General features: G+C 40.7%; 2 protein-coding genes across 2 annotated transcripts; one reads left to right on the top strand and one right to left on the bottom strand.

Annotated features, from left to right (window-relative positions):
* Positions 1 to 13,509: 13,509 nt before the first annotated feature.
* On the bottom strand, positions 13,510 to 15,240 carry LOC145625135 (uncharacterized). Its single transcript, XM_081678214.1, has 3 exons — positions 14,949 to 15,240; positions 14,148 to 14,891; positions 13,510 to 13,928 (listed from the first exon to the last, which is right to left on the bottom strand). Exons 1-3 carry the CDS (start codon positions 15,238 to 15,240, stop codon positions 13,510 to 13,512), a joined length of 1,455 nt encoding a protein of 484 aa, XP_081534340.1.
* A 1,786-nt stretch (positions 15,241 to 17,026) lies between these two features.
* On the top strand, positions 17,027 to 18,566 carry LOC145625134 (uncharacterized). The gene is made up of 4 exons (XM_081678213.1): positions 17,027 to 17,294; positions 17,383 to 17,458; positions 17,552 to 17,623; positions 18,408 to 18,566. Exons 1-4 carry the CDS (start codon positions 17,260 to 17,262, stop codon positions 18,564 to 18,566), a joined length of 342 nt encoding a protein of 113 aa, XP_081534339.1. The 5' UTR covers positions 17,027 to 17,259.
* The last annotated feature ends 506 nt before the right edge of the window (positions 18,567 to 19,072 follow it).

The raw sequence follows: 19,072 nt of genomic DNA, 5'->3' as shown, positions 1-19,072 counted from the left end.
TGAAAATTTGCATGAATAAATTTCAATCTTATTTAAGTAATTTTGAATGGTTTTTCATTAAAATTCTTTCAATTGTAGAATCATGTCTTCAACCTCAAACAACCAGTTTTCATTACGCTCAATTCTCGACAAGGAGAAGTTGAGTGGTACCAATTTCCTTGATTGGCAAAGGAATTTGCGCATCGTTCTTATGCAAGAACAGAAAGAGTATGTCCTTGATGAGGAAATGCCCGAGGCTCCCAATGAGGAGGTAACTCAAGCGGCCCTTAACCGATGGCAAGTAGCCGATCGGGATGTCAAGTGCGTAATGCTAGCCATTATGTCTCCTGAACTTCAGAAAACCTTCTTCGAGAAGGAATCGGCCTATGAGAGCATTTCTGAGTTACAGAATATGTTTCAAGAGCAGGCTCGAACTGAAAGGTTTGAAACCCACAGGCAGATCCTTGAGACTAAGCTCAAGAAAGGAGAGCCAGTCAGCCCACATGTGCTCAAAATGATCGGATTATTTGAGAACATGGGAAGGCTTGATGCGGGGTATTCAACTGAAATGGCTATTGACATTATTCTCCATTCCCTTCACAAAGGCTATGACCAGTTCAAGATGAACTACAACATGCATAGCATGGAGAAAACCCTCACCGAGCTTCATGGGATGTTGAAGCAAGCTGAGCAGACGCTCAAGGATGAGGGAAAGAATGATATGCTCATGATTAAGAAGGGTAAGCCGTTCAAAAGGGCGGGCAAAAGGAAGAAGGGCTTCAAGGGGAAAGGGAAGAAGAACTTTCCGCCTAAGCCGAAAGCTACCAAAGACAATAAGGAGAAAAAGGTAGCATCTTCTAAGTCTGATTCCGAATGCTTCTATTGCAAGACGAAGGGACATTGGAAGAGAGACTGCCTCAAATTTAAGGAAGATAAGAAGAACGGAACCGTTGCTTCTACATCAGGTATTTACGTTATAGACTTTAACTTCACTAGCTCGGCTTCATGGGTATTAGATACCGGATGTGGCTCACACCTTTGTTCCAATTCACAGGCACTAAGGAACACTAGGAGGCTAGCGAAGGGAGAGATCGAGCTCCGGGTAGGAAATGGAGCAAGGATTGGTGCTACTTCCGTAGGATCTCTTAGTTTGTCTTTGCCCACGACGCTAGTTTTGGAACTTGACAATGTTTATTGTGTTCCCAACATTACCAAAAACATCATTTCAATTTCGGCGTTGGACGCCAAAGGTTTTGAATTTCGAGTTAAAGACAAAACATGTTCATTTTATCTCGATAATGTTTTATATGGTACGACACATTCAGAAAATGGTCTTTATGTGTTATCACTAGACAAGGAAATTTATAACGTTAATAATCCTGCAAAGAAAGCTAAGACTACACAGTCTAGTCAAACTTACTTCTGGCATTGTCGCCTTGGCCATATTAACATCAAACGCATCAAGAAACTTCTACAAGAAGGTATTCTTGACTCATTTGATTTAGAATCCTTTGAGAATTGCGAAGGATGTTTATTAGGAAAGATGATAAAGCAACCATTCTCCAAGTTAGGAGAAAGGGCCGGTGACTTGTTGGGACTAATACACACCAATGTATGTGGACCAATGAGTACACCCGCAAGGAGTGGTTATCGGTATTTCATAACCTTCACGGACGACTTTAGTAGATATGGTTATGTCTATCTAATGTCGCACAAATCTGAATCGTTTGATAAATTCAAAGAATTTCAGAAAGAAGTTGAAAACCAAATCGACAAGAAAAACAAAGCGCTTCGATCGGATCGAGGTGGCGAATATTTGAGCCAAGAGTTTGATGACCATCTGAAAGAACATGGAATACTTTCAGAGTTGACACCTCCGGGAACTCCTCAATGGAATGGAGTATCTGAAAGGAGGAATCGAACCCTGTTAGACATGGTCCGATCTACTATGGGTCTTAGTGAACTTCCAATCTCTTTCTGGGGACATGCACTTTTAACTGCGGCACTCACACTAAATCGTGCTCCGTCAAAAGCAGTGGAAAAGACTCCATATGAATTATGGACAAGCAAACCGCCAAGGTTGTCTTTTCTCAAGATTTGGGGATGCGAAGCATATGTCAAGAAACTCATTTCTGACAAACTTCATCCGAAATCTGACAAGGTTTACTTTGAGGGTTATCCAAAAGAAACCAAAGGGTATTACTTCTACAACAAATCCGAGAACAAAGTGTTTGTTGCTCGTGATGGTGTCTTCTTGGAGAAGGAGCATTTCTCCAAAATGACAAGTGGGAGGAAAATTAAACTCGACGAAGTTCGAGAGGACGAGCAACAAGGACAAGTTGACAATCAAAGTGCTTACCAAGCAGCTGTTGACATTGGTCAAAGTCAAAATATGCAAAGTCAACCCGACAATGCAAATGCTCAGTCCATTACCCTACGTAGGTCGACTCGGCCAAGATCTCAACCTGACAGATATCTCGGTGTTGTATTAACCGAAGATCAGGACATCCTAGTAGTGGATGGAGAGGCAACCTACAAGCAAGCTATGACGAGCCCCGACTCTGCAAAATGGCAAGAGGCCATGAAATACGAAATGGACTCCATGTTTAAAAATCAAGTATGGGACTTGGTTGATTTACCCGCAGGTTACACACCTATCGGATGTAAATGGATTTTCAAGATGAAAACCGACAAAGATGGAAATGTATTTATTTACAAAGCAAGGCTGGTAGCAAAAGGTTACAGGCAAATTCACGACGTTAATTATGATGAAACCTTTTCTCCAGTTGCTATGCTTAAGTCCGTTCGAATTCTTCTAGCGATTGCTGCATATTACAATTATGAAATATGGAAGATGGACGTCAAAACCGCCTTCCTCAATGGGATTTTGGAAGAAACTGTGTATATGACACAGCCTGAAGGTTTTGTCGACCAGAATAATCCTAAGAAGGTATACAAGCTTAAGAAGTCCATTTATGGATTAAAGCAAGCAAGCAGAAGTTGGAATCTGCGATTTGATGAAGCCATCAGTAAGTTTGGTTTTATCAAGAATCCAGATGAGTCTTGTGTCTACAAGAAGGTTAGTGGGAGTGACATCGCCTTCCTAGTCTTATATGTCGATGACATTTTGCTCATTGGAAATAGCATTCCATTGCTAGAGTCTGTAAAGGCTTGGCTCAGGAAATGTTTTTCAATGAAAGACTTGGGAGAGGCTCAGTACATATTAGGCATCAAGATCTATAGGGATAGATCAAAAAGGATGATAGGAATGAGTCAGAGTACTTACATCGATAAGGTACTGGCTCGATTCCAAATGGAAGCCAAGAGAGGGCACCTACCCATGTCACATGGCATAACCTTAAGCAAGAAGCAGTGTCCAAAGACACCTGATAAGCGAGAAAGGATGAGTCGAATTCCGTATGCTTCGCTTATTGGATCGATCATGTATGCCATGATATGTACTAGGCCGGATGTATCGTATGCCTTAAGTGCTACGAGTCGATACCAATCAGACCCAGGAGAGGCGCATTGGACTGCGGCCAAGAATATTCTAAAGTACCTGAAAAGGAACAAGGATAAATTCCTGGTCTATGGTGGTAAAGATGAATTGGTTGTTGAGGGATATACCGACGCAAGCTTCCAGACAGACAGAGACGACTTCAAGTCACAATCAGGATACATATTCTGTCTCAACAGAGGAGCGTTTAGTTGGAAGAGTGCAAAGCAAAGCACAACCGCTGATTCTTCAACTGAAGCCGAGTACTTGGCAGCATCTGAGGCAGCCAAGGAGGCAGTTTGGATTCGCAAGTTCATTGATGAACTTGGTGTTGTACCCTCCATCAAGGGTCCAATAGACCTCTATTGTGATAACAATTGAGCTATTGCTCAGGCTAGAGAGCCACGAGAACATCAGAAGGTCAAACATGTCCAGAGGCGATTTCATATGATTCGAGAATGGAAGTCAGAAGGTGAAATCAGAATTTGCAAAGTTGGAACGGATGACAATGTAGTCGATCCACTTACTAAACCTTTGTCTCAAGTGAATCACAACAAACACATTGAGGCAATGGGAATCAAGCATGTCGTGAACTGGCTTTGAATTCCATTTTATAGTGTTTTAATCAAATTTTGAACAATGTTGATGTAAAGCACCATGATGAACCATTCAGTTTTGGAGTAATTAAAATTTTCATGCAATTTAAATCACTCCGTCTCTATTTAATTGTGGTTTAGAATTAAATAATGAGTCCATTCGATTTTAATAAATATTCAAAATAGGGTATCAAGTCAATGGCTTGGATAAAGAAACACCTATTAAGTGAACATTGAATATTTTAATCGAAAATTATCCCTAATCAAGGTCATATTTTGTGGACGATTGATGACCATCAGAGATTAGTGTGTAGTATGATTTGTAGCACCGTTTCTTGTGCTATGAGGATATAAATCATTTGCACAGGTATTGGTTTAGAACCATACTGGATCGACCTATGAGGACACTTTAAGAGATTTAAAAATCGTCATAAGTATTTTCTCATTATTACTATCGGAACTCTTTTCCTTTGACCATGAGTAATGGGAGATCTCTTGTTTGAGTATTGGTCCGCTTTGGTATCCGCCAAACGTCTGCCGTAACTGGGGATTATAAAGACAGATATCAGGCGGGTGAGTCCTCTTAGTAAGAGAAGCTACATTACAAGACTAGAAATGTCCCCCTACTAACAATAGGGAACATGTCTTGTTGTTTACAAGGCCTCTCGAAGAGCGAGACTGTGAAAAATGCATGGCCGTGCTCAGATGAATTTTAGAAATCATCTGCTTATTGACAGTCAAACTCGGATTTCGAGAAACACTTCTGGACGTAACAGAAATGACTAGTAATCTTACTCTGTAGTTCATGAAGAGACATGAAGAGACATAGGATAAGGGCTATACACTAAATGCACACTTGTCCGGAAGAACAAGTGGGAGATTGAAAGGAATGGTGTCCTTCGAACAAGTGTATTATTCTGATAGCGGGTTCAGAATTATTAGAAAGCTAATATATTCAGTAAGGTCAAGTGATCGGAATGCCTGGGTGGAGGCCGCTTCCGATCAGTAATATTAATATAATTAATATTACAACTTAATCTTGACTGAACCCTTCGGGTCACACCCAAGCAAAATATACGAACCAACTCGACGAATTAATTCGGAAGAAATTAATTCGTCGCCCGAGTGTTAAATATTTAGACATCGGTAATTCGAGCTTAGAGCGTCGAAACCGATCGTCGAAAGTCGAGTCAAAATAATAAAAGACGAGACGCGCAAAAATAATAATAAATCGACCATATTCCCAAAATACCCCTAGCATCGGAGTGCCCCGAGCATCCGAATGCTAGGGGCAAAAATGTCCTAGCAAAGGTGGCTAGCAAACACCAAGCCGAGCCTAGCATGGCTGGCTGGTGCGTGCTAGCGCACCGTGCTAGCAGCCACGTCCAGCAGCAGCTAGCAGCCGCAGCACGTGGTGCGTGCAGTAGCTAGCTGCCGCGGCTAGGCACGCTAGCACAGCAGCAGCTGGGTGCGAGCTGGGTGCGGGCCGGGCTCGGGCTTGGCTCATGGCTTGGCTCGGGCCATAGGGTCGTGGATTAAGGGGAAGCATGGAATATGGGAGCAAGTGGGAGAGGACATGTGGCACAAGGAGAGTATTGAGTGGGGAGCAAGTATGGTCCCCTACTCTTCATGTGGTCCTCACCAACCCATCTCACATGGTAATGCCACTTGTAGATTTATTATTAGTTTGCAATTTTAATTTAATTTAGCTTTAAATTAATTTGTGGAATTTCATGATCCCACATTGATGGGATAGAAATTCCCACTCATACTTTCCTCTATAAATACCAACCTTGGGATTTGGAGTAAAGTGCTTGAGTGGGAGTTAAAAAGAGCATTCCATAATTTTTGGGAAAACTCTTAAACTCATATAACACTCGGGTTTTTGGTCGGACCTTGCTAACCCCAAGGTAGCGGACCTTAAAGTTGTGTTCGCCTTTTTGTGGGTGGATATCGTCGGAGGCGCGGCACTTGACGTGCTCGTAGCTTTCAAGTAAGAGCCCCGGTTTTTGGGCGAAGCTCGCTTCGAGGGTAAGATTCGTTATCTTTTCTTTGTGATTATTTATTTATGCTTTATGATTTTAACTATTGCGAGTGGTTCCTCGGGTCGGGGTTGTTTCCGCGGTGAGTCGGACTCACCAAACCCCAACAACTTTTACTTGCAAGGATTTTTTCCCCAGCTCATAGTTTATCCTTCTCCTTAATTCTTCCTTTCTAATTCATGTTACATTCATTGATTCACAATTTCACATATGACTCATTTTACACCTCGTCTTGTGGAACATTGTTATTTGAGGTTTCAATTGTTTAGCTAATCATTTGAATACTTGTTATAGGCGGGACTCATCTATCAGAGACTTTTTAACTTAGAGGCCATACCTGATAAACCACTGGTATATGCACACTTTCCCCGTGGCTCTGTTCCATTTATAGTTGTCTTACAACATGCAAGGAATGTTTTGGTCATATACCCGAGACTTTGACCTAGATGATCACGAATGCATATGAATAAACATAATGTGTGGGGTTTTGTTGGATTTATTTTGATACATCATATTAGATATTAAAAACAATCATTTATCAAAGTTTTTAAATGCTACATATATATATGAATGCATGAAGATGTGCAATGAGATCGTGACAAAGCCAACATGAAGATTAAACTGGGAATCGGGATGGAGGGAGAATTGTTAAGATACCTATGTTGTCGCTACTTTGTGGATGTTTAGGCAAATCTCAATAAGGACATACGAGAATCTGCTAGGTTTAAGGGGTAATAACAATCATACTACCAAAAGCATATAAATAACTAAGAACGATAATGAATCAACAAGTAATCAATAAGTAGGCAGTAAATATTCGATTATATAAAGAAGATGAGTTTAGAGATACAATACTGAGTAAGGACAGGCCTCCTTGTTCAGTAGAGACGCAATTCCGTAGATAAAAGTAGAGTAATTCTGCTATATTTAAGTGTATGCGTGTGTACATGAATGCTAAAATTGTCTAATTATGCTTATTTATACCTAGGGATCTCTAGGGTTTACAAATATCTTCAGAATATATTTGAAATGGGGAAGATTTTCATGATTTATCTTCTTCCCTGTTCTGTAGGTGTATCTTTGGCAAGTATCTCCTTGATTGATATGCATGGTGCTGCTTTCCTTGTTTACTTCAATCAAGCCGCTTTGCATATTCTTGCTGACTTATTGGTCTTGGATTGATGCCCTAGATGTAATGGGTAGTGTGATAATACGGGCCCAACAATTGCCCCTAATTTTTATTTTCAAGTATTTGGAAGTGAAAATTACTTAAAAAGTCGTTGGGAGGATTTTGAATTTTTTAGAAATTACTTCAACGGTTAGCAAAATAGGAAACGTGATGGCAGTTTTAAGGCAACTTCCTCGATAACCGTTCGTGGCGGTTTATTTCTTTTTTTTGGTATTTATTGGGTGTGCAGGCTCTTGTCTAATCACTTCATTGCTTTGACCCAATTTCGGTTTTCACCAGGTATTTTCTCTTCTTTCTCTGTTTCCTCTGTTTCTTTACTCCGTTGTTTTTCTTTTTGTTTTGCGATGGGTAGTCATGTGAAAGTGGTGTTTGCTGGGGTGGATGAGGGTGTGAAAAAGCCTAACTTGGTGGCGCAGAATGTCTTCCCTGCTAAGGATGTCTATCCTTCTACCATCACGAAAGAGGAAGTTCAGAACATCGCTGCTATTGCGCAATTCCCTGATGGGGTTGTGGTGAAAATCCCATCTTCTAGGGAGAGGGCTGATTGGACTGCCCCTGGTTGGGTGTGTTTCTTCGAGTATCCCTTTGTAATTGGGCATACTTTCCCTTTTTCTGCTCTTGTTCGTCAATTTCTTTCTAGGGTTAGGGTTTCACCTTGTTAGTTATTGCCCCAAACTTGGAGGGTTTTGCGAATTTTGGATTTGCTAAGTGTAAAATTGGGTATAGAGCTTGATGTAAGGGACTTGTGTTATCCTTACACTATTAGGACTAGTGGTAAGGGTCGGGTTGGTCTTCGTTTGAAGGATGGTGTTGGTCCTTTGGTGACTGACTTGGAGAAGGCGTTTGATAAGAAGTGGTATCACAAGTTCTTCTTTGTGAGGATTGACTCGTTGGGTGATGATTGTGGTTTTTTTATTGACACTATTGAGGCTGAAGGTATTTTGTTTTCTTATTCTCCTATGTTCTGCTCTCCTTCTTTGTTGATTTGGGCTTATTTGCTTGATGGTTGCAGTGAGTAAATTGAAGCAGCGTTCTCAATCTCCGTCCTTGGTAGACAAGTTGTACCAGTTGAGTTTAGACGAGAGATCTTTCATCAAGTTGACGCAATCAGAGGCGGTTATCCAGATCAAGTCTTTGGACGATTCTGATTCTGAGCAGAAAGTTGCCCCAACTATGTCTCAAGGTATGTTCTTCTTTTTTCCTTTTCTGTTTGTGGTTTTTGTTGTGTTGTTCCTTGTGGATGCGTCCTGTTGTGAATTTGTTCTGCTTTTGTTGAAGATTTACTTAGCTCTTAATTTGTTTATCCTTTCTGAGGCGGTTATGTATTTTGCTGAGTATATTTGTCGTGTTCATTGTTGTATTCCCTTTTGAATTCTGCCATGTTCCTTGCAGATACTTCGAGGTCACTAAGGTCTCATGACCTTCTTAGCTCATCTTACCTTTTGGGACGCCTTAAGCATCGCTCTTCTTCTCAAACCACTAAAGCTTTTCCTCTTAACACGGTGGCTCCAAAGAGTGGTGCTCCTCCGCCTCCACCTGGTACTGGCCTTAAGAGGAAGCTGGGGGTACCTATTGATGTTGATGTTGCTGATTTCTCTTTTGATTCTTTGGCTCCGCATGTGGACACTTTACTGTTTCCGTCCTTCAAGGATCGTCAGTCCTCACAGACTTTCGCTGACCTTTCTCAAGAGGCTGCTGTGCAGTCTTTCCAGGTATGGTATACTCCGAAAAAAAAAATTTAATAAACATGGTTAAAACCGGATTGTGCATTCCTTACTTGATTCCGTGTTCTGTAGAGCCTGCAGTCTTGCTTGGGCGTGCTGGGCAAAGTGTCTGAGTTTACTCGAGTGTATGAGGCTATGAAGAAGGAACGTGATTCTCTTTCTGATAAGTACAAGGCTGCTACTGAGGCTCTGAAGGTTGAACGAGCTAGGCACAGGGAATGCATTGCTGAACGTGATGGGCTGAAGAGGACCTTGAAGGAGGCTGGGAACGAGGTTGTTGATGTTGCAGCGTACTACTTTGGGAAAGCTCGTCTTGAAATGATGGAGGAATTTCAGCAGGGAAAACATGAGGCCTAGGATTATGATGCTGACAAGGCTGCTTTTGAGGTTGCATTTCCTACAGGGACTGCTGCTCCTGGCACATTGCTGCTGAGCTATGCTGATGAGGAAGTGAATTCTCCTCACAACACCGAGGTCAGGGATGTCCCAGAGAGTACGAAGCCTGCTGCCGAGGAAATGGTCCCTGTTGACAACATGGATGAGAATTAGATTCAATGGTGTTGTGTCACCTTTAAAAATATTTTAGATTTGGAGGATGTTTGTTTTTACTGCCTTAGTGCAGTTGGATAATTTGTTTTGTCTTTGTGCTACATTTTTGTAGCTGGATAATTTGTTTGTTTTGTTGCTCTACAACTAAGTATTCCTGTCTCCTTTTTGCTATGTTGATCTGTATTTACGTTTCTTATTGTATCATTGTTATCTTATAATCGTATTGTAGTCGTATTGCAGTTGTATTACAGTTGTATTACAGTTGTAATATGAATGTAGTGTTGCTTACATGTGTTTGCTTGCTCTGCGAGGATAGTTGGTTTGTCCCTTGCAGGGATGGTTAACCTTTGCTCTGCGATGGCCTGTTGTGCTTTTGCCTAGTAGTGTAGGTAATGTTCCTTGCAAAACAGAATAAGGTGAGGGGTGGCCGTGGGTTTCCCCAACGGCCCTCCGATGCCAAAGTCAGTACTCGTAATGATCATAAATTGAATTGACAAAGTGTGAGTAAAGAGGAGTACCTTTCGTGCTGATTTTGGTTGTTGGAGATTTTTGTGTTTTTCTTCTTTTTTTTTATTTTTTTTTTTGTTTTTGGTAAAAAAGACAAAATTGAAATGATAACTACATACCTTCGCTTCTTCAGAAATGATATAGCTTTAAGTGTGTTGCATTCCAGCTTCGTTGTACTTCTTTTCCTTCTGAGTCTGTAAGCTCCATTACCTACTACTTTGATGATCTCGTAGGGTCCTTCCCAGTTGGGTGCTAGCTTCCCTACGTTTACTTCCTTGGTGTTTTCGTATACCTTTCTGAGAACCCAATCTCCTAGTTTGAAGACTTTTGTTATGAAATTCTTATTAAAAGATCTTGCCACTTCTTGCTGGTATGCTGCCATCCTTATTTGTGCATCTTCTCTAAGTTCTTCTACTATATCTAGGTTGTGGATTAATTCTGCTTGGTTCCTTTCTTCTATCATTAACCCATACCTTGCTGTGGGGACTTCTACCTCTGTTGGGATCACTGCTTCACATCCGTACACCAATGAGAATGGAGTGTGGCCTGTAGCGCCTTTTGGAGTTGTTCTATCTGCCCACAGTATGTTAGGTAGTTCGTCTGCCCATTTCCCTTTGGCTCCTTCTAGCTTTTTCTTCATGTTTCCTATAAGGACTTTGTTGCTTGATTCTGCCTGTCCATTTGCTTGTGGGTACCTAGGTGTAGATGTGATGAGGGAGATGTTCCATTCCTTACAGAATTTGGTGGTCTTATTGCTGATGAATTGGGATCCATTGTCTGTAATGATCTCTGCTGGTACTCCGAATCTACTTAGAATGTTTCTTTTTATAAACAAGATGACATGTTCATCCTTGATTTCCTTGTATGCTTCTGCTTCGATCCATTTCGAAAAGTAGTCTGTCATTGCTAAGAAGTATATTCTCTGTCCTGATGATGGAGGTAGCTTTACTATATCCATTCCCCACTTCATAAATGGCCAAGGCGTCAATGTTGGATGTAACTCTTCTGATCGCTTGTGTGTCAAGGGTGCGTGCTTTTGGCATGCTAGGCATTTCTTGGAGAACTCTGCTGCGTCCTTTCTCATGCTGGGCCAGTAGTATCCCATTCTGAGTGCTCTGTTGGCTAGGTTCCTTCCTCCGGAATGGTTTCCACATTCTTCGCTGTGTAAGGATTGTAGGACTTGCTGAGCTTCTTTTTCTGCTAGGCATCGTAAGAAAGGTCCTGCTGCAGATTTCTTGAAGAGTACATTGCTGATCAGACAGTACTTGGAGGCTTTCTGAGCAAACGCTTGAGCTGCTACTTTCCCTGTTGGTTTTGTCTTGCCCAAGAGGTATTCTTTCAATGGTGTTGTCCACCTGTTGTCTTCCTCTTCTGTAAGTTTTTTTTGAACTTCGTAAACGCTCATTGTTGATTCTTTCTCTATGGCTGGAAAGAGTACGTGCACTAGAGGGATAGTTCCAAATTCCTCTGGGTTGATGTTTCATCCCAAGTTTTCCAGGGCGTCTGCTTCAGTGTTCAAGTTTCTGGGTACTTGTTCTATTTTGAATTCCTTGAACTCTTTAATGAGCTTCTTTGCAACTTCCAGGTAAGCTATCATTCTGACGTCCTTTGCTGCATACTCTCCGTTGATTTGGTTTACCATGAGCAAGGAGTCTGAAATTACCTCTAGATGTTGTATCTTCATGTCCTTTGCAACGGTTAATCCTGTGATTAGTGCTTCATATTCAGCTTCATTATTGGTTGCTTTGAAGTTGTACCTTATTGCCTGTGTTATCTTGTCTCCTTGGGGTGTCGTCAGTACTACTTCCAAACCCACTCCACGTATGTTTGTTGCGCCATCTGTGTGGAGTATCCATTTATGTGTAGCTTTTGGTTCTTATAGCGCCAGTACTTCCTTTTGTGCTTCCTCTTCAAGGGTAGAGCTGAAGTCTGCTACGAAGTCTGCCAAGGCTTGTGATTTGACTGTCGTCCTGGGTTCGTATTGTATATCGTATCTGCTTAAGTGTAAGGCCCATTTGTACATCCTTCCTGACATATCTGGCTTTCTCATGATAGCTTTGATGGGATAGTTGGTACGTACTCGTATGGAGTGGCTTTCAAAGTATGGGCGTAGTTTCACTGAAGCAATGAATAAGGCTAAAATGATTTTCTCTAATGATGCGTACCTCGTTTCTGCACTGAGTAGGGTTTTGCTTACGTAGTAGATTGGGAACTGTTCTTTGTCTTCCTCTCTTATGAGAACTGCGCTAACTGTCCCTTCAGACACTGCGAGGTATAACTGAAGCGGCTCCCCTTCTTTGGGTTTGGAGAGAATTAACGGGTTGGCTAAATATTCTTTCAGCTTCTGGAATGCTTCGTCATGCTCTTGTTTCCACTTGAATTCCTTATTCTTCTTCAGTACTTCGTAAAAGGCTCTATTATTGTCTGAAGATTTTGAGATGAACCTGTTCAATGCTGCAATTTTCCCTGTTAAGCTTTGTACATCATTCTTGGATTTTGGTCGCTCTAGGTCTAGGATGGCTTTGACTTGGTCTGGGCTGGCTTCTATTCCTCTTTGTGTGACCATGTATCCTAGGAACCTTCCTGACTGTACTCCAAATGTGCATTTTGTGGGGTTTAACTTCATGCCGTACTTCTTTAAGATGGCAAATGCTTCTCTAAGGTCTTTGATGTGATCTTCTGCCTTTTTGGAATTAACTACCATGTCATCAATGTAGACTTCCATTGTGTTGCCAATCTGCTCTTCAAACATCTTGTTCACCAACCTCTGGTATGTTGCTCTTGCGTTCTTCAATCCAAAAGGCATTACCTTATAGCAGTATATTCCTTGACTGGTAATGAAGGCGGTTTTCTCCTGGTCATCTTTGTGCATGAGGATCTGGTTGTAACCACTGTAGGCGTCCATGAAGGATAGCAGCTCGTGCCCTGCTGTGGCGTCTACCATGGCATCAATATGAGGTAAAGGGAACGGATCTTTTGGGCACGCCTTATTGATGTCTGTAAAGTCTATGTAGATACGCCATTTTCTGTTCTTCTTCCTAACTATCACTACGTTGGCGAGCCATTCTGGGTACTTTACCTCTCTGATCTTCCCAGTCTTCAGTAGGTTTTGAATTTCCTCATTGATAATCTTGTTCCTTTCTGGCGCAAATTTCCTTCTCTTCTGTTTTACTGGTGTATGCATTGGATCCACGTTCAACTTGTGAGTAATTACGTCTGGAGAGATGCCTTTCATGTCTTCATGGGTCCAGGCGAATACGTCTTTCTCTTCGTCTAGAAAGTCGTAAACTTGTTGTCTGAGTTCTGCCTTCAATTCCGATCCTATTCTGACTTTTTTATCTAGATGTTTGGGGTTCAACTGGACTTCTGTAGCTTCTTGTTCTTCTGTTATGCTCAACTTTTCTTGGCCCAGCTGACCCTCTGATTGCTATGCTGAACACTTTTCTACAGACGTTGCTTTCAATGCTATCTTGTAACACTCTTTTGCTTCCCTAGGATCACCTATGATTTCTTGAATACCCCATCTAGTAGGGAACTTAATGACTTGATGGTACGTAGAAGGGATGGCTTTCATCTCATGTATCCAAGGTCTGCCTAAAATCATATTGTACGAAGACAGAGTATCAATCACTAGGAACTTGACCTGTAGGTTGATCCCTTTTGCGTATGTTGCCAATGTAATCTCTCCACTTGTCTTTTTGGTTTCCGCACTGAATCCCACTAACATTGTTGACTTATTGACAATGTTCTTCTCATCTATGTTCATATGTTTCAGGGTGTCAAGCATGATGATATTTACAGAGCTTCCATTGTCAACTAGGATTCGTTTGATCATGCAGTTTCCCACTGGGAGTGAAATTACCAGACCGTCATGATGGCCTTCTACTGCATCGCTTTCTTCAAACATGATGGGGATGTCTATCTTGGATTTCTCCCTCTTGTCCGGTTGATCCTTGTTACTTTCCTTTGCATGTCATTTTGCTGCTGAATATGTTAAACCGCATACTTCTGACCCTCCTGATATGAAACAGATGGTTTTGACAATTGGAGGCGGAGGAGGAGGACCTCCTTGCTTAGACTCTCTCTCTTTCCCTGAAGCTTTAGATCTATCTGACAGGAGCTCTTTGAGGTAGTCTTTCTTCAGCAAGTATGCGACTTCCTTTCTGAGCGCGACACATTCGTCAGTAGTGTGACCGATATCTGAATGGAAATCACACCATCTGGAGGGATCTTTCTTCTCTCCAAGCCTATCACTCCTTCTGGGCCATTGCATAGTATCTTCCATCTTATTCAGGGTCCTTATTACTCCTGCAGGATTAACGTTAAAGCAATACTCATGTAATTTAGGTGGGAGTTCAGGATCCTCCCTCCAATCAGAAAATTCTTCTTCGACAGCATTGACTGTTCCCTCGTCAAAGCGAGAACGCTGATACGGCTTAAATCGATGGTCTCTTCTTGGAAAATTGTTGTTCCTTCTTGGTTGGCGATCTGGCTTAGGAGTCTTTCTTGCATATGCATCTTCCTCAAATCTGCCTTGAGCCATAGCTTTGGCTTGCACATCTTCAAAGGTTGTACAAGGATATTTAGTCAATTCCTTGTAGAGCTCACTATGGTCTAGCAATCCTCTTTTGAACGCTTCGATTGTTGTGGGAGCATCACACTTATGTATTCCAATCTTCTCCATGTTGAACCTGTTAAGATAATCTCTCAAGGATTCACCATGTCTCTGCACAACGCGGTACAGATCTGAAGATTGTTTTTCGATTTTCCTGCTGCTGGCAAATTGGACCTTAAATAGGTTCACCATTCCTGCAAAAGATCGAATAGTCCCATTATCTAAATTAATGAACCAGGTTAGAGCTGGACCTGATAATGTGGCTTCAAAGCCTTTGCACATGATAGCCTCTCTGATGTCTCTAAGGATTGAGCTTGTCATCATCTTCTGTTTGTAGAGGGACACGTGCTCATCAGGGTCTGTTGTTCCATCGTACATAGTCATATTGGGCGTGTTGAACCTCTTTGGGACTTCTACCATGGCGATCTCTTCTGAGAATGGGGATTCTATATAGCCATCTGATGCTTCCTCTTCCATGGGTTTTGGCATTCCAGGGATTTTGGCTATTTTGGCCTCGATTGTCTTGAGGTATTCCTTGACCATCTTTTCTACTTTTCCTTCTTCAGCTCTTTCCTAACTGTCCTTCTTGGGGGTTCTTGGATCCAAAGAGTCTAGATCCAGGGTATCATCCCTGTTGTTAGATCCTTTTTCCCCGTTAGGGGTGTGAAAGGTTCCGGACAAGTCAAGCTGCATGGCTATGCCTTCGGTGTTCTTTCTCGTGTTAATGGTTTTGGATACAACTGATTGTATTTGGCTACGAAGGGCTTCATTTTGTTTGGTAAGGCTGGTGAGTTTGGCTTCAGTTTAGATCTTTTGGGCCAGCAGCGTTTCGATTTGGCTTTTCTGCTGGTCTAAAGTTTGGCGGAATGCGTTCATTCCTTCATTAATTTCGGCAATGGTAAAAGGTACTGGTTGCCCAGTCATGGTGTTTGTCTTGTTTTTTGGCGGATTGGTAGGTTAATTGATTATCAGCCCCACGGTGGGCGCCAAATTGTTTAGGCAAATCTCAATAAGGACATACGAGAATCTGCTAGGTTTGAGGGGTAATAACAATCATACTACCAAAAGCATATAAATAACTAAGAACGATAATGAATCAACAAGTAATCAATAAGTAGGCAGTAAATATTCGATTATATAAAGAAGATGAGTTTAGAGATACAATACTGAGTAAGGACAGGCCTCCTTGTTCAGTAGAGACGCAGTTCCGTAGATAAAAGTAGAGTAATTCTGCTATATTTAAGTGTATGCGTGTGTACATGAATGCTAAAATTGTCTAATTATGCTTATTTATGCCTAGGGATCTATAGGGTTTACAAATATCTTCAGAATATATTTGAAATGGGGAAGATCTTCTTGATTTATCTTCTTCCCTGTTCTGTAGGTGTATCTTTGGCAAGTATCTCCTTGATTGATATGCATGATGCTGCTTTCCTTGTTTACTTCGATCAAGCCGCTTTGCATATTCTTGCTGACTTATTTGTCTTAGATTGATGCCCTAGATGTAATGGGTCGTGTGATAATACGGGCCCAACAGTGGAGTTCAAAAACTATATTTTTATAATGTAAATAATCACTTGCTAGAAGCAAATTTGATCAAATTTATTGTACTTCAATCTAATTATGGATGCAGTGAGGCTGATTCATCCAACATCTATGTGGTCTACTGGTCTGATAACAATGAATGCATTTTGGGTAGCTTTACGCCATCATTATCTTGTACATCCCTTCTAAGGGGGTGTTTGGTATGAAAAATTGTAACATAGGAAACGTAAACAAATAAGTGTTTCCGTTTCTATTAGTTTGGTATGAGCTATAAGTAACAAATACCGTTTCCAAAGGGTAACAAAATCCCCCAAATTGTTACCCTTATCCAACTAGTGGAAACAAAATGCGTTTCCCTCCTCAATCATAAACTCCTCAATTTGTTTCCATTTTATAAAGATACCAAACACATATCAAAAGTAACGTGTATCATTACCCTTTCCCTTACTTATATAAATCCTTTCCATTCAATTTACGGAATTTATACCAAACGCCCCCTAAGTGTAGTTTAGCTTACCTGAAATATTTTGGCTTCTGCAGGGCAAGTATTATGTTTGGAACCTTTGTTGTGAGTTGTGAAAATAGCATTAGATGGTCTCCTTTTGCATGATATCATATTTTTGTTTCTAATGAAATTGTTAATTTATCTCCTTTTTCTGTTCCGCGCTTCATAATAATTTATCATATTTAGCTGTCAAGATCAATCAAGTCCTACATTGTCCTTTTGCTTTTAAATGATGCTTTAACTTTTTGAATGGTGTTTTCTTTAACATAATGCTGGCAGCCTGAAAACTTTCAACCAACATCAGCACCAAAATCTCTCCCTGAAGTGCACACAATTACCGCTGAAGGCACTCATCCTTCTAACACCTCACGTATTGTTAAGATTGAAAGCTCGTACTGCCATTATTAGAAGATCTCCGCGGATCCAGAGCACATGTGGTAACCTAGCAATAGAACCTACTATTGAAGAGATAATCATCAGTGAAAGTCCGAACAATGATAAGCCAATGCTAGATGAAGACAACAAATTCACCGAGGAAGCATCTGAAGTAATTATCACAACTTTTTCTCGATCCATTGCTTATTGGTTTTGTTCTTATTGATTGAAGCTATTTTCAATCCTTGATATGAAACTAGAAGGTCTTCAAAGAAGGATGATGCTGATGCCGAAGATGTTAAGTACAAAGCCATGTACATATCCTCCCAAAAAAAGGTACATACAAGCATGTAGTTGGACATAGAATGCCCTACCTATCTCTTGAGTCTTGACTGAATATATCCTTTCCACACTGCATTAAATTCTCAGATTGAGGCTCTAATGGAGGAAAATAAGAAGTTGAGTAATGCCTTGGAGCTTGCCAATGGAAAGATCCATCTGGTATGTGCTAATTTTTGCCTTAATTTTGTTCAATAGTCTTTTCAATTGTAGTCAGTATAATATGTTATTAATTATATGAAATGTATGATAATGCTCTTGCTTTGTTAGTAAAAGCTAGATTTTACATACTGAAGTTTACTTGTTCAGTGCTTGATATGGTAACATTACAAGCTGACATTCTATGCTGACTTTGACAATACCTTTACGTCCCAATGCTTCTTACAAGGATCAGATTTACTTAGCCGAAGAACCTGTTTAAGTTATAATATACAGTTGCTATAAATAAGAATGTCCATATGATCCTTGTGTTCTCAAGTCATAACATTTTACGCACAAAAGCATTACCTTATATGGGGTTTCTTAAGGGAAATTCCCTGTTTCTCACGGTGAGAAACGAAATTTGTTTCTCATGGTGGCATTTTCGTGAATAAATCAACAACTTTTTCAGTATTGTGGGCTCCACAGTTAAAAAAGTTGAATAAAGTTGTTGGTTTATTTACGAAAATGCCATGTGAGAAACAAAATTTGTTTCTCGTCATGAGAAACTGGGGCATCCTCGTTTCTTAATTGGAAATCAGATTGACAATTTTGAAGTTTTTGATTTTCGAAAGGGGCACAAGCTTTAATGCTATAAATTGAATATAGAGTAATTTAATAGGACTTTGAAAAATTGAAGTTTGAACCTTGTTCATAGTGGTTTGATCTAGTTTATTACATTGTTTGCTTCAGCTCGTGTCTCGTTGATTATTAATGTATATATTCTAATCAAAATTTGCAACTGCAGCATGAGAAGCAAAACAATGTGTATTCAGAAGTTATGGCAATGTGTAGTCAACGAGAATCTTGCTGCTCCTACTTGAGATTTAAGAGCTCCTACTTGAATCTTTTAGGACATGAGCAAAGCAGTTTATGCAGTTTTGATTGTTGTACTTTGGAATGTTAGAAGAGATATTATTATTTCCAGCAGATTTTTATGTTACTATTGTTAAACTACTAAGCAATAAAATAGAAATTACTTATCTCTTGATGCGTGAACCAAAGTGACAATAGCCGCGTCGTGGAGAACCACTGACCTAAAAGACGATTCCGCGCTACCTCCTGGTGCAGTAGACTAGAAGCGGTCGCCCTCCAGGATAAGCACAACGCCGGAGTTTATGTGCACTCACAAATCCGACTGGAACTCAGAATACTTGCCCAGAAAACAGAGCAGAAGAAACTCGTGTTTAGATAATTTGAGAGAAGAGTGATAACTGATTGTATTGTGTGTTTTTGACTGGAAAAAGCAACGAGTATATATAGGCAGTAGAAGGGAGACATGAAACGTAAAACAAGGGACGAATCTAGCTAAGAAAACGACCAGATTCATTCAACCAGTCAACAACGGAAGCAAGAAACAAGGAATTAATCAGTCAGCTATAACCAAGGGATTAATGACTGACTTATTCTCAA

Source organism: Chenopodium album, chromosome 3, assembly GCF_948465745.1.
Source record: "Chenopodium album chromosome 3, dcCheAlbu1.1, whole genome shotgun sequence".
NCBI classification, from domain to species: Eukaryota; Viridiplantae; Streptophyta; class Magnoliopsida; order Caryophyllales; family Amaranthaceae; genus Chenopodium; species Chenopodium album.
Note: the sequence above shows the minus strand (reverse complement) of the source record. Positions and strands in the feature narration are given on the sequence as shown.

What these genes read in the sequence shown, in the direction of transcription:
- LOC145625135 (XM_081678214.1), bottom strand. Translation starts at nt 15,240, where the DNA reads ATGGTCAAGGAATACCTCAAGACAATCGAGGCCAAAATAGCCAAAATC. An exon ending in CTTTGAAGCCACATTATCAG is followed by an intron (nt 14,892 to 14,948) that starts GTCCAGCTCTAA and finishes GATCTTTTGCAG; the next exon opens with GAATGGTGAACCTATTTAAG. An exon ending in GAGAGAGTCTAAGCAAGGAG is followed by an intron (nt 13,929 to 14,147) that starts GTCCTCCTCCTC and finishes TTTCACTCCCAG; the next exon opens with TGGGAAACTGCATGATCAAA.
- LOC145625134 (XM_081678213.1), top strand. Translation starts at nt 17,260, where the DNA reads ATGAAGACAACAAATTCACCGAGGAAGCATCTGAA. An exon ending in TCACCGAGGAAGCATCTGAA is followed by an intron (nt 17,295 to 17,382) that starts GTAATTATCACA and finishes ATATGAAACTAG; the next exon opens with AAGGTCTTCAAAGAAGGATG. An exon ending in ACATATCCTCCCAAAAAAAG is followed by an intron (nt 17,459 to 17,551) that starts GTACATACAAGC and finishes TTAAATTCTCAG; the next exon opens with ATTGAGGCTCTAATGGAGGA.